Consider the following 14,372-nt stretch of genomic DNA (forward strand, 5'->3'; position numbering starts at 1 on the left):
CCGTCCCCCGAAACACACACAGAACCTCCCCCGGAATGTGGGGTGCCCATTCACGGGGGCCTATGGGAGCTCATTTCGAGCGCCCCTCGATTCAGTCACGGATGGGCTTAGAAACTTCTTAATAAAATCATTGTTTCCAGCGATGCCCTGACCAGCCAAGTCCCCTGGGCGGAGGCTGCAGGGAGAATGGGGTGGGTGTGGCATCCGGGGTGCGGGGGCTGCCCGGAGGGAGGCACCCCCTCCTGCACTCAGGGGGCTCCCGGGACACCGTCCCCATCTCAGGATCTCCCTCGGGGATGAGGGGCCACCTGCTGTCTGAGACCCTGGGCGTCAGGCGGCAGCCGGAGCGATGACCTGCAAACAGGAATAGCTCAGCCACCGCACCCTCCCTGCAGGGAACCCGGGGTCTCCGGCACCGAATCAAACCCACACGCTGGTCCGGCCTCTCCCCCTCACCGCCCCCACTGCCCTCTCGTTCCTCTGCTTCGGGCGGCCCTCTCCTGCCCGAGCAGCCCACCCAGCTGTTCCCGGCCGCGGGCCCTTCTACCCGCTCCGTCCCCTCACCCAGGGGGTCCCTCCCTGGCACCTACCACATCTTCCTCACTTGCTGGTCTATTGTCTGTGCCCCCACTACAGGGCAAGTCCTTATTCTGGTGCCTACACATGCCCGCACCCCCACACCTGGCGTGGGAGCGGGCAGAGAGGAGCCCTGGAAGGCAGGGGCCTGTCTGTGGGTGCCCAGGGCTCCCCGCTGCTGAGCTGTGTGGGGGGGAGCGAGGGCTGTCTTCAGAGCACTCTCCCCGGAGAGCGGGGTCAGGCAAGCCTGGCAAGAAGCAGCGGGGATGGTGAGTGGAGGAGGTCCCGGGGACCAGGCTTCCTGTCCCCCCTGCACCCCCCAGCAGCCCCCTTCGATGCCTCTGGCCCCTCCTCCTTCTCTGCACCGAAGGCCCGGGGAGAGCATCACGCTTGCCGACAGCCGACAGCCACCGCTTCCGCGGAGGAGATGGCCTCACCGTTCGGCCTCACCGCCGGCCCCGGCCCCACCCGGCCACGGCCACGGCCACGGACGCAGGCCCTCCGCCTGCACAGGAGGGCCTCCCGGAGCCTTTCTCGGCCCCTTCCCTCATCCCGCTGACATTTTTACACAACACATCGGAGCAGACAGCCCAGGAGGAGGCGCAATAGCAACACACGCATGTTGGGGTAAGCACTCAACATTTATTTCTCCTACAGGGGCGCGGCAAGCCGGGGGGCAGTGACATGAGGGGAGGGGTTTACCACGCAGAGGCCGGAGCCGCGGGCACGGGGAGGCTCACGCCCACCTCGGAGCCAGAAGACACTCGGCTCGCCGCCATGCCCGGGGCTGCCGGATCGTCCGAACCCTAGAGACAGCACACGCTTTATTTCACAGGAAATCTCCCAAGTTTTCAGATGTCGGCCCTCGTGAAATGAACAGAGAACCGGCGCCGTGGGGGCTGCATAAAACCCGGGCGAGATGGCCCGGAGGTGCCGGGGCTGCGGCCCCTCTGTGCCAGGCCCTGCTCCCCGACATGGCTCCATGTGCCCCGCAAACCCCGGAGGCAGGGCTGGGTGAGTGGGGGAGGTCCCGGGACCAGGCTTCCTGCTCCCCTCACTGATGCGGATAGGGAGGCTCAAGGACGCCTGGGAGTCACCCAAGGCCGGAGACACCCAGTCTCCGGAGAGAAGCCCTGGCCGCTTTGCCTGGCGTGACCGTTCTGTGGAGGTGAGCTCGGGCAGTGAGCGCATGCGCTGAACCAGCGATGAGCTTCTGATGGCAGGGAGGCGGGGCCTAGCGCGCCTCTGAGGGGCTAAGCGCTCCTCGCCTTCCGATATGCACACAGTTCCGAGAGAATCACGGGCCGGGGGAGGGGCGAGCTAGTCTCACCATGTCTAGGGGTCACCAAAGGGCAGCAGACATGTCTCGGCATCACCAGACAAACCTGGTGCAAGGAGTGAGGACGGGAGGGAACACGTCTCCAGGGGCCGGCTCACTGGTACATAATGACTCTAGTATTTTGTGTGGGGCATTTAACGACATGTCAGAGAGTGTTCCGAGACGTCTATGGCAAAGTAACTGCCCCTTGGGAGCCAGTGCCTTCAGTGTCCCCATTAGACAGATGAGAAAACTGAGGCCCAGCAACGGGCCCAAGGTCACCAGGCTAGTGGAGGGAGTTGTGACCGGGGCCCAGGTTTCAAGCTCGTCTCTCTAAGGCTCCAATGCCATCGACCCCACCTGTCATTATGCGCAAATGGGGGGATCTGGGAAAAGACGGACACAGCTACGCTGGCTCACGCCATGAAGCGCTGGGAATGGGGCCGTGTCTCTCTCACGGGATCAGGGCGGCTTGCTCTGAATGGCCAGCACTCCCGGTCCCTGCGTGCAGAGTCCAGGATGCCTTTCCTAGGTGTTTCTTAGAGAAGAGAGAGGCGACTCCATGAGCCGCTGGCCTTCCAGTTCACTGCGGCTGTGAGGACGGGGCTGCAGAGGGGGGTGCGGGGGGGAGCCCACGGCCTGCTCCCACGCTGTGTCTAGAAGGGTCGTCCCCGAGGGCCTCCCTTGCGGATGGAGATGTTCTGGGCACCGGCCAGGGCAGCCGTCGGCAGCCACACGTGGCCACTCACCACCCGCCACGTGGCTCCCGCCCTCAATGAATGCTTCCTTGCAACGAGCTTCGAATTTAAATGGAAGGAGCCATGCATGGCTGGCGGCTGCCACACTGGGCCCCACAGCCTCTAAGCGGTGCGGCGAGGGACGGGAGGGACGTCTCTAAGCTCTGTGGTCCCCCAGGCGGCGCTAGTCACTGCCCTTGCTGCTCTGTAGAGGCTTCAGAAGGAAGGAGGCTGGGCCTTGTCACAGGCTGGGCTCACCCTGGTCACCTCCCTTGGCCTTGGAGCTGGACGGCTCACTTTAAAAATCCAAGTGGGGACAATGGGGGGGTGGGGTCCTGTTTAATATCAAATCGGATAATCACACTGGGCCATGTCCAAACACTGTCACATCCCAGGGCCCCACTCCCCAGCCGTTTCTAGCTGGGACCCGGGTTCTACCATCTAAAGGCCGCGTCTACCCACACTGCCCGTGGTGGGGATGGAGGAGAGGAGCCAGCGATGGCCTCTTCCTCCTCCCCCGAGACACACACGCCTCCTAGGGTTTGGGCTCCAGGAGCAGGCCTCTGAGTTCCGAGACGACGTCCGTGAGGTCGAAGGGCAGGGGCATCGAGGGGTCCTCCTTCTCCCAGTACGGCCGGCACTCGGGCTTCTGGTCGGCGGGTAAAGTGCGAGCGACCCGGGACTGGCACCTGGAAGAGGGAGAACAGGCAGTTCATCGAACGGGAGGAAGCGCCCGGAGCACCCGACCCCCAAGGACAACTGGAGGCGACGCGGCCAAACGCCCCCAAGACCGTCCTTCGCGGTGGCCACGGCCCGTCAGCGTGAGCAGGTGGTTATGCGGAGGGAGGACCCTTCTTTATGGTGCCGGAACTTTCCTTTTGGTTCCAATTCCCAGATTTCGCTGGTTCTCCAGTGGCTCCAGAGAGGCCCATCGCCAGGGGAAAGCGGTCACTCTGCCTTTCAAGCTGGTGAACTCGTTCCCCGTGAGCTCCGCTGTGATGGCAAGTGTGTGCGGAAGCCACTACCAGCTCTGAATGACGGTGGGATTTCGATGTGTTACCAGATTACCGGGGGAAGATTAAATTGAATTTACTGCCTGGAAACGTCGGAGGGCAGATTAAACAATAGGACAGGCCGGGATTGACTCCGGAGGTCCCGGAGATTTACATGCGTCCCGCCCGGCCCCGTGCGCCGCGGAGGCACGCCAAGGAGAGCCGGGCTCACAGGGAGCTATGCAAATAGAGGTTAATATTCATTTCTGCTGATGAGGACGTGGGGGAGCCGCCACCAAATTAAATTAAGAGGCGAGCAGCAGTTACTCCCCAAGGAGAACACTTAAACCACGGTTTTCATGAAGTGGATTGGTCTTCAACGGCCGAGAAATTAATTAGCATAGGCGGCTCCAGGACCGCCTCGGAGGAAGGAGTCGGGCAGCGGCCACACCACACCTTGGTGGGCAGCGGGCCTGCAGATGTGACATGGGTCTGGCCAGACCCGTGTGGCTTTAGCTTTGTTTATCTGGGAGAGAACAGAGGACCAGAGAGAAGGAAACGCAAACTGCAATCAAGAATAAACAATTTCACCCTGGCTGGTGTGCTCAGTGGGTAGAGCACCCGCCCGCGGACTGAAGGGTCCCAGGTTCAATTCCGGTCAAGGGCATGTACCTCAGTTGCAGGCTTGATCCCCGGCCTTGGTCGGGGCTCGTGTGGGAGGCAACTTATCGATGTGTCTTTCTCACATAGATATTTCTCTCTCCCTCTCTCCCGCCCTCTCCCTCCCCCCCCCCCCCCCCCCCCGCCTCTCTCGCCCTCCCTCCCTCCCTTCCACTGTCTAAAAATCAATGGAAAAATATCCTCAGTGAGGATTAGCCCCAACAACAAGAGTAAACAATTTATACTTTCGGGCCACGTGGCGGTGACAGCGGGTGCCCTGAGAAGAAACACGGGTGCTCCCTGATGTAGCACACATAGCTTACGTCCCTTCAAACCATCAGGATTGAAAATACTGTAAGTCGAAAATGCATGGGATCCGCCGAACCTAGTGGTCGGCAAACTCATTAGCCCACAGAGCCAAATATCAGCAGTACAACGATTGACATTTCTTTTGAGAGCCGAAAACCGACTTCTGCGCATGGGCCACGGAGTTTGAATCGCACTGTACGTGCGCGCCCGCACGTGGTATTTTGTAGAAGAGCCGCACTCAAGGGGCCAAAGAGCCGCAAGTGGCTCGCGAGCCGCCGTTTGCCGACCACGGCTCTACCACAAAGCCTATTGCATCACGAAGTGTGACTAGCTCCTGTAGTGATTTTCATACATACCGCTTTCGCATCATTGTAAAGTAAAAAGAACAGAAGTCAGAGCCAAGCCATTGTAAGCTGGGGACCATCCGCACCGGGAGCTCTTCTACCCGCACCCCGTGCTCTCTAAACCAATTAAGCAGTGGCCAGGCCACCATCTGTCTTCTGCGGGGGACCGACCACGAAGAGATCGAACAATGGACCTATTTCCAAGCGTGATGGGAGAGAAGGTTCCTGACTCCGACACACCTCCTTCTCTGGGGAATTATCAATGGAAAGGGGGTCCCCCCAGGAAAACATACTTCAACTGAACACCTACTTTGCCGTGTGCTTAATTGCGGGGCCGGCATCCTGGGCACTCCCTCGCCGCACATGACACACAGCCTCCCATATATCTCCCGCTCTCCGCGCCGGCCTGATAATGGCGTCTGTTAACACGCGCTAAGTACTATTATGTAGCACATCACTTCATAAATAATAAGATTAGCTGACCTCCGGGCCCGAGAAGAGTCGCGTGTGTAAATGTTCTCATTATTTATTTAAAGCAAGAATTAAAGCAACAGAAGCTGCGTCGGACAATCCTCTTAGCATAAATATTAAACTGTTTGCACCGATAAGCCCCGCACGGCACCCGGGACCAGAGGGTGCGTTCTTCGGGCGCCTTTGAGAGAGGGGGTGTGGGAGACGGTGCCACTCGCTGCTGTGGTCCCCAGGGCACATCTCCCCGGGGCCAGAGACCGTCTCTAAGGCACATGAAAGCGATGGGAGGAAATTAATACTCGAGGGAAGCCGAGATTAATTACAGAGGAGCTTGGCAGAGCTGTGTAAATGGCGCTTTCTTTGCTGCCTGGGGACCAGAGAGGGATATGCAATGATGCTCAACCAGAGAGGGATGCTCAGGGATGCTCAGAGAGGGATGCTCAGTGATGCTCAGAGAGGGATGCTCAGGGATGCTCAATCAGAGAGGGATGCTCAGGGATGCTCAATCAGAGAGGGATGCTCAGTGATACTCAGAGAGGGATGCTCAGTGATGCTCAACCAGAGAGGGATGCTCAGTGATACTCAGAGAGGGATGCTCAGGGATGCTCAATCAGAGAGGGATGCTCAGTGATGCTCAATCAGAGAGGGATGCTCAGTGATACTCAATCAGAGAGGGATGCTCAGTGATGCTCAGAGAGGGATGCTCAGTGATGCTCAATCAGAGAGGGATGCTCAGTGATGCTCAATCAGAGAGGGATGCTCAGTGATACTCAGAGAGGGATGCTCAGTGATGCTCAGAGAGGGATGCTCAGGGATGCTCAATCAGAGAGGGATGCTCAGGGATGCTCAATCAGAGAGGGATGCTCAGGGATGCTCAATCAGAGAGGGATGCTCAGTGATGCTCAATCAGAGAGGGGTGCTCAGTGATGCTCAATCAGAGAGGGATGCTCAGTGATACTCAGAGAGGGATGCTCAGTGATGCTCAGAGAGGGATGCTCAGTGATGCTCAACCAGAGAGGGATGCTCAGGGATGCTCAATCAGAGAGGGATGCTCAGTGATACTCAGAGAGGGATGCTCAGTGATACTCAATGAGAGAGGGATGCTCAGTGATACTCAGAGAGGGATGCTCAGGGATGCTCAACCAGAGAGGGATGCTCAGTGATGCTCAGAGAGGGATGCTCAGTGATGCTCAGAGAGGGATGCTCAGTGATGCTCAGAGAGGGATGCTCAACCAGAAAGGGAAGCTTAATAGGAAGTCACTCCAAAAGGAGTACCTCATCCCGCAGCGGGAAAATGGTCTGCACACACATTAACCCAGTTGGCAGATCAGCCGGCTGTGATGAGTGTTGGCCCACCTAGAATGCCAGGAGGTTTGCAGACTGGCCACAGGGGTGCTTTCTCACCTGTCAGTGGGTTTTGCCCTCACCTGGAGGGGGTGTGAGAGAACACAGCCTGCTGCAGAGGTCTGCCCCGGCCGTGGAGCACACGCCCCAGCCCAGGGCTGTGACGGGCCGGCCATGCTTCCCCGCTCCACCCCGCCCGCCGAGTGGATGCGGATGGTGCCCTGGCCAAACCAGAATGCTGACAGAGTGTGGCGTGGGCTGAGCTCGTCTGGGTGTGAAAGCAGGAAACACTGGCTTTGGCTTTGGGTTCAAATCATGTTCCCACTTGGGACCAATTACCCGGGAAAGGAGAGCGTGCTGGTGTCCTCCACACGGGCCTTCGTGTGACAGAAGCCAGTGTAATGACCAGGACGAGAGGACCTTTCTAGAGAGAGGCACGGATTGTCCCCGGGGGTCCCCAGGAGAGCAGATCCTTCCAAACCCAGCTAAACAGCAACCAGTTACAGGTTCCCCTTTGACCTTGTCCTCTCACCTCCCATCTTAAAGAGAAACCTTCTTTTTAATGCTTCGGGTTAGCGAATAAACGTGAATCTACTCGGGAGCCCTGTTCCTTTCACGAAGCAAAGGAAAATAATACGTACTCATGCTCTTTCCATTCAAAAAACTCCATAAGTGTCATCCCTCCACCCCCCCACCCCCGCCTGCAAACTCTCGCTGCTTAGGAATGGTTCTCTCTGAAGGATCGACCTTGTGATGTAATGGGAAGCGGCTGACAGGTGTCCTATGGGTGGCCGCTGCGCAGACTGCCCGGAGGGTCCCCTCCCCAGCACAGGTGTCACTCCCGGGGGCCACCGTCCGCGGATCTCCCCCAGGGCCACACTGAGATCCGGATGGCCAGGGCCGCGGCTACATTAGTGGACACTGGCCGCCCGGCTGGGATTAACCACTTTAGCTAAAGTGTGTGTTAATTAGGGGTATGCAAGCCGTCGATACAAGGTTAATGCAGAGGTCAAGGGAGAAACTCCTTCCCTCCTTGCATCACTTCACAGACTGGGTGACGAACGCCGGGCTCTGTGGTTTTTAATCGATAGGTTTTATAGTAATGCGCTGGCCATCGATTTTAAGAAAACACGTACGGTCTTCCTCCCCGTCCCTAAATGTCGCCACAAATAAAGAAGGACAGGTAACACCCCCATCACTCTCAATGGGGCCATGAAGAAAGGTTTCAGGAGCAATGGGTCCCGCTACAAGATGCGTCGGGGGAGGGGGGGGGAAGCGAGCTTTAAAAAAAAGTACAAAGAAACTAGACCTTGATGTAGAACTATTAGCAAGCGCGGGCCGCTGAGGAGACAAGAAGAATGAATTCCTAACAGAGAATTCTTTCATGGGAAGGAAGAGAGCAACGCTTGATGCAAAGGACAATTACATTCTGTACGCTGTTTGAATGCCTCCAAGATCTTAGCCCCCGCACAGGTTCATTCGGTTCTCACCATAACTGAGAGAGACGGGAGCGAAGTATCGGATCCCCGTTTGGGGTGAGGGCTGCCTCCCCCACGGTCAGTCCTTGGGAAGTGGGAGAGAGGGCTGGGCCAGACCCTGGGCATCTGGCTGGCTGCCCTTCCCCCAGGCCTCACCCTTTCTGGGGAGTCCCATTTGGTCTGAAATGGGCCCTGTCCTCCTGCCAGTTTAGATCTCCAGGAGATTCCAAACCACGTCGGGGGAAAAAAGGAGGATAACTTTTTATTTCCCTTCACATTTCTACAAAGACCATTATTATGGCCAACGATGGAGGTCACGTTTTCTTACATAATCATCTAGAGCAGTGGTTCTCCACCTTCCTAATGCCGCGACCCTTTAATACAGTTCCTCATGTGGTGGTGACCCCCAACCATAAAATTATTTTCGTTGCTACTTCATAATTGTAATGTTGCCACTGTTATGAATCGTAATGTAAATATCTGTGTTTTCCGATGGTCTTAGGCTCTACAGCAGCGGTTCTCAACCTGTGGGTCGCGACCCCTTTCACAGGAGTCGCCTAAGACCATCGGAAAACACAGATATTTACGTTACGATTCATAACAGTAGCAAAATTACAGTTATGAAGTAGCAACGAAAATAATTTTATGGTTGGGGGTCACCACAACATGAGGAACTGTATTAAAGGGTTGAGGCATTAGAAAGGTTGAGAACCCCTGATCTAGAGTCTATAGGAATAAAAGATATATGTTCATCTTTTACGACCATAAACTGCCCGGCATCCTGTCCCACACAGCAATTCCGATGGTGAAAGATGAGGATATTTCACATCACATGGCATCTAATTCCCGACAGCACCTCCGTTTCAGTGAACACCAGCTCGGGGTCGGCTCTTGCAAAGGATCGGCACACAGCACAGGCCTCCGGAGTCCTCCTCCCCATCCCCCCGCCCCCCCTGCCAGGCTCGTGGAACCACTTAATATGTGAGAGCGCTTGGCCCTCCGCTGGGTGCAGGCCCGGGGAGGTGGAGGGCTGAGAACGGTCTTCGCCCGGGGTGGATTCATTTGTCGGCCCGTCAGTTTCATAATGAGGGCGATGAATGGGCCACGTTGAGGGCTGCACATTTAGGAGCTGCTGACCTCTGATCTCTGGTCACATGATAGGGTCACCTGAAACCTGCATGCCTTCTACCTGGCCGGCTAACAATGTAAAGGTCAAGTAGGCCGGGCGAGTCTAGGCATCGAGTCTGCGGCGGCTCGGACGGGCGCTTTAGGAGCGGCCGGGTTGGGTTCCCCGGCTCACAAAGCTATGGAACTGCGGCCGAAATGGGCTGGACAAAAGATATACGATTTCAAAGCGGTCTAGGGTAACGGTCCTTGCCAAGGAATAGAATGAGCTCATTATTTTTAAAGGGCAACAATGAAAACAAACACTTTGGAGGAAAATGTATTCCGCCCGTGCCTCGGCCGCTGGGAGGGGCGGCGGGCAGGCGTAGGACTTAATGAGCGATATGGATGCTGTACCTGCGACAGGGCAGACGGTCCAATTTGATGCAATTACTGGAACAAAATCCCCACCGGGTAACCGCGAGCCCTCCTCTCGGCCACAGAATATGGCCTCTCCGCGGTCCTCTGTCAGCACAGCACCCACAAAGGAGCGTGAGGACAAAGGATGACCCTGCCCCAACTCCAGGACTTCCTTGTTGCCTGAAACTTAAGTCAAGTTCGCATGAGACGGTCTCAAACTTCAGAAGGATTCCAGAATAACTTAACCATCCGAAATTCAAGGCAGCTGGGATGTTTTTAAGATGCATCATTATGTTATTTCAAAACATTTCTTCTTAAAAAAAGACTTTAAATTTTTTAAAAATATTTTTATTGATTTTAGAGAGGAAGGGAGAGAGAGATAGAAACATCAATGAGAAGAGAGACTCATTGATTGGCTGCCTCCTGCACACCCCACAGTGGGGACCGAGCCCACAGCCCACCACCTGTGACCTCCTGGTTCGTAGGTCGATGCTCAATCACTGAGCCACACCGGCTGGGATGAAGATTTTAATTTTTGACTGTTTGGTTCAATGCCACTTACTCAGACGCAGATCATGAGTCACGTCAGTACTGCACAGTCGTGGAAATGAAAGGGAAAAGGCTAACAACACCACTGGTTTCCAGCATCTAGAAACTTCGTCGTAACCCACGGGAGGAGCAGGTATCATGGAGAAATCTGATGAACACCCAGAGCCTGTTTTCTACAAAGGATTTTCTCCCGTAAAGTCAACGACAGACAGACAGACAGACAGACTGCTACGGCAGCATCACCCACTCCCGCTCTGAGGCATGAGCAAAGGACAATGGCTTACAAAGGAGCAAAGGGCCAGCTGCTCTCACGGTGGAATGCTCCTTGGAGTTGTGAGCTGTGAAATAAATCTGAGTTGATGCCTCCCCCCGCATCTGCTCACCTGTCAGTCTCTTCCCACTGTACTGCTATTTTTTAGAAATACTTCCATGTTCTCTGCTTAACTGTTTTTTAAAATACGTTTTTATGAATTTTAGAAAGAAAGGAAGGGAGAGGGAGAGACAGAAACATCAATAAGAGAGAAACATCAGTATTGATCGGCTGCCTCCTGCACGCCCCTTGCTGGGGATCAAGCCCACAACACGGGCATGTCCCCCGACTGGGAATCGAACCGGAGACCTCTTGGTGCCTACCCCTGAACGGCCAGCCGGCCGGGCTGCTTAACTGGCTTTGGACGCCGAGGAAATCTCCCGAGTTCATTTTAACCTTCTCCAGAGCGGGGGCTCCTGCGCCTTCGTCTCCCTTCCCCCGGGAGCACATTCACTAACACAGCGGGAAGCTCAGGTAGCCCCAGCCCAACGGCGGGAAGTCCAAATTCGGAATCTGGGCCAAGACAAAAGGCCAGTTTTTCGAGGACACGCCAGTCTTCGCTGAATGCATGCCGTGCACTGATTTCAAAGCTGAGAAAAAGTCACAGTTCTGCACGTCCCGGCATCTGCTCGGTCCCCGCCCCCGATTCCGGGGCCTTCTCTCCTTCCCGTGTCCTGCTGTTCGCTTTGCCCTAGTCCTGCTGGCTCATCTGCTCTTCCTCTCAGGCATCAGCGTCTGCTGTGTCTTTCACCTGGACCGTCTGCCCCGTGGCTTCTTCCCATCCTTCCGGTCACCACTTTCCCACGATCCAATCCCTGAGGCCTTCCTTGAGTAAGATAACAACATAGGCCCGGCCAGCGTGGCTCAGTGGTTGAGTGTCAACCTATGAACCAGGAGGTCAGGGTTCGATTCCCGGTCAGGGCACATGCCCGGGTTGCGGGCTCGATACCCTGTACGGGGCGTGCAGGAGGCAGCCGATCAATGATTCTCTCTCATCAGTGATGTTTCTATCTCCCTCTCCCTTCCTCTCTGAAATCAATTAAAACATATTTTAAAAAATAAAATAAGATGGGAACATACAGAAGGCTGTGCAGGGAATGAAAGCCTCGAACGTTTCCAGGAATAAGGTCATTTGAGAAGGTAAACTTCTAAGCTCAACCTACACGAGGTTTCGGGGGATGAAGCAAACACATCCTCCTGAGGCTCTTCCCTGCCAGGCTGCCACACCCCAGGGCTGAGAGGAGGGAAGGCTCTGGACCGGGTCACCCGCTACCTGAGTCTCTGCCCCGCTTTGTGCCGGGAGAGAAGAGAAGAAAGCACTCCAGGCCTCGCCGGGCTCCTGAGTCCACACGATGGGTGTCTACCTGCAGCTCAGCTCCCATCGCACTGACGCTGCTCCTTGTCTCCTCGGGGCCGCGGGGGCCGCGGGGGAGGGCGGGCAATCCTGCTGCTGAGAGCCACGGCCGGCCGGGCCCCTGGGCCAGTGCGGCTTCGCATATAAGATGACTCGGTTTGAAAGGCTTTTGTAAACACTGCACTTTGCTAGATCGCAGACCCAGTTCTGCCGCCCTCGCACACGGAAGGCTGTGCACAGGGAAGTCCGTGCCGGGCCGCTAGTGATGTAGCCCGGGGACAAAGCCTGCCGGTGCCTTGGACAGGAGGGACAGGAGGGACGCGTGGCTAGAGAGACGCCTTAGGGTTGCCACGTGGCCTCCAAACTGCGGGTTAACTGGTGGGTTTATTCGTTAATCATCACAAGGACAGCTTTCCCATCTCTGAGGACAACTCCAGGTGAGAGACCAGCCGGTACCAGTGTATTACTTACAGTGCGTACCCCTGGCCCTCCCGGGCTGGCGCAAAGACTCACTCTTCGGGGCTCGGGAAGCGTGGGCCTGTCGTTCCCTCGCTGTCTGGGGTGATTCGCATGCCGCCAGCACCAGCGTTTGCTTGTGGGGTGACCTTGGGGAGGGCCCCGAAGGGGCACTGTGCCACCTGTCACACGGAGGCAGCCGCAGAGCCCAGGTTCCATCCCGAAAACACGCCGCGTGCGCCAGCGCCGGCCACCTCGTCTCGGAGCCGCTGGCCCAGGAAGAAGGCTTTTTCCGTCGAGAAAAGGGGCCAGGGAGAGGCGCGGGCCCGAGTGTGGGTCTGCGCAGGGCAGACACCCCGGGGCCCTCTGCGGATCGGCTGCCTTCTCATTCGCCAAACTCAGAGGGTCACCGGGAACGAAAGGACGATGCCTGCGTGTGCAGAAGGTTGAGATGGAGGCGTCTGGGAGCGAGAGGCCTGTGGCAGGTCACCTTCCGGCCCCTGAACACAGGCCGCTGGGCGCAGAGGCTGGGCTCTGGCTGAGCCGTACGGCAGGGGGTCCGCGGGGAGCGGGCCGGGCCAGCCCAGCCGGACGGGACTGTCCCCCGCGGTCCCCGCGCCTGGCCTGCCAGGGAGCCGCCCACGCCTCACACACTCCGGAGGCTCATTCCGTGCAGGGCCGTCCTCAGTTCCCGGGTCTCACCTTCACAGAACCGCTCTCTACTCGACAACACTCGCCACCCGACTCTGGTTGTTCCCTGAACCGAACAGTAATCCGTGTGATTTTAAAAACATTCCAGCCTCTTTACTTGACACGGGGAGTGTCCGTCTGTACTTCTGCTCATGCGGTCAGACGGCAGAGACGCCTTCGCTCTCCCACTCACCCCGAGGGGACTGGGGCCGTCTCGGCACCTGTCCACTCCCCGCCTTCAGGGAGGAGAGTGTCTGAGATCCCAGTGAAAGGGCTTGCCCCTCCGCCCTTCTGGCAAACTGTTCTGACCCTTTCCGAGAATGTCCTGCCACCTCCTTTTACATGTGTAAGAGTCCGAGACGTGGTGATTAAGACCACGCATGTACACATGCCCTACATGGAAAACCGTCATTGCCATCATCAGAGACGCCTCTCTATAACACGAGTCTTAGCAGGAGGGCGAACAGAGAACGTGCAGGGCCACACAGGAGGATGCTAGCACCGGGCGGGGCTGCCCATATGGTCACAGGTGGTCACAGCTCAGGTGACACGGCCTGACCTTTGGTATAACGGAATCTGTGTCACAAGGAACATGCCATAACCATGTTGTTGCATTACAACCTTTACTCGGGCGTTTCTGACAGCTGCTCACCACCCCCGCCCCACCCCACCCCCAACATGGAATTCACAGCCATTGGGAGCGTCTACTTATTTGTGGGGGGCACGGAGGATGCCCATGTCTCCTGTTTCCGTCCTCACCATCAGAAAGGAGACGTGGCTTGTTAGAATCACACACTGAGGAAGTAGTTTGAGCTTTCGGGTCAGTGTGAACCTTCTCAGCACGGCATTTGCGAATGCCAGCACGCTGTTCAATCAATGACTGGAACTACCTCAGTCCCAAACAGATAATGACATCGTGCGTACCTGTCCCTGATTTGAAAAACTGGGAACCACCTACATGTCGCGTTGTGGGAATAATACCAAACCGGCAGATTTCTACTGAGAACTTCTCTGTGACAATGAAGTGGAGTAAGACAGATTAAATAGTCTGTGTTCTAACAGGGAGGGGAAGCTGCCCAGGCATAAGGTAGGTGACCGATGATGAAAGCTAGGTGGGTACTGCTTTGTACAGCACAATTACCATTCATGCAGGACAGTGTCAGCAAACTCATTAGTCAACAGAGCCAAATATCAACAGCACAACGATTGACATTTCTTTGGAGAGCCAAATTTTTTAAGCTTAAACTTCTTCTAATGCCA

General features: G+C 56.5%; 1 protein-coding gene across 2 annotated transcripts in view; it reads right to left on the minus strand.

The window, feature by feature from the left end:
* Positions 1-1,209: 1,209 nt before the first annotated feature.
* The window catches only part of FTO (FTO alpha-ketoglutarate dependent dioxygenase), a 297,600-nt gene continuing 284,437 nt past the window's right edge, over positions 1,210-14,372 (minus strand). For both annotated transcript variants that reach the window (XM_028126963.2, XM_028126962.2), the window contains one exon: positions 1,210-3,320. In XM_028126963.2, the coding sequence (XP_027982764.2) occupies positions 3,167-3,320 (154 nt within the window). In that variant the 3' untranslated portion in view covers positions 1,210-3,166. The remainder of the gene's footprint in view (positions 3,321-14,372) is intronic.

The sequence above is a fragment of the Eptesicus fuscus genome, chromosome 21, assembly GCF_027574615.1.
Source record: "Eptesicus fuscus isolate TK198812 chromosome 21, DD_ASM_mEF_20220401, whole genome shotgun sequence".
Classification (NCBI taxonomy): Eukaryota; Metazoa; Chordata; class Mammalia; order Chiroptera; family Vespertilionidae; genus Eptesicus; species Eptesicus fuscus.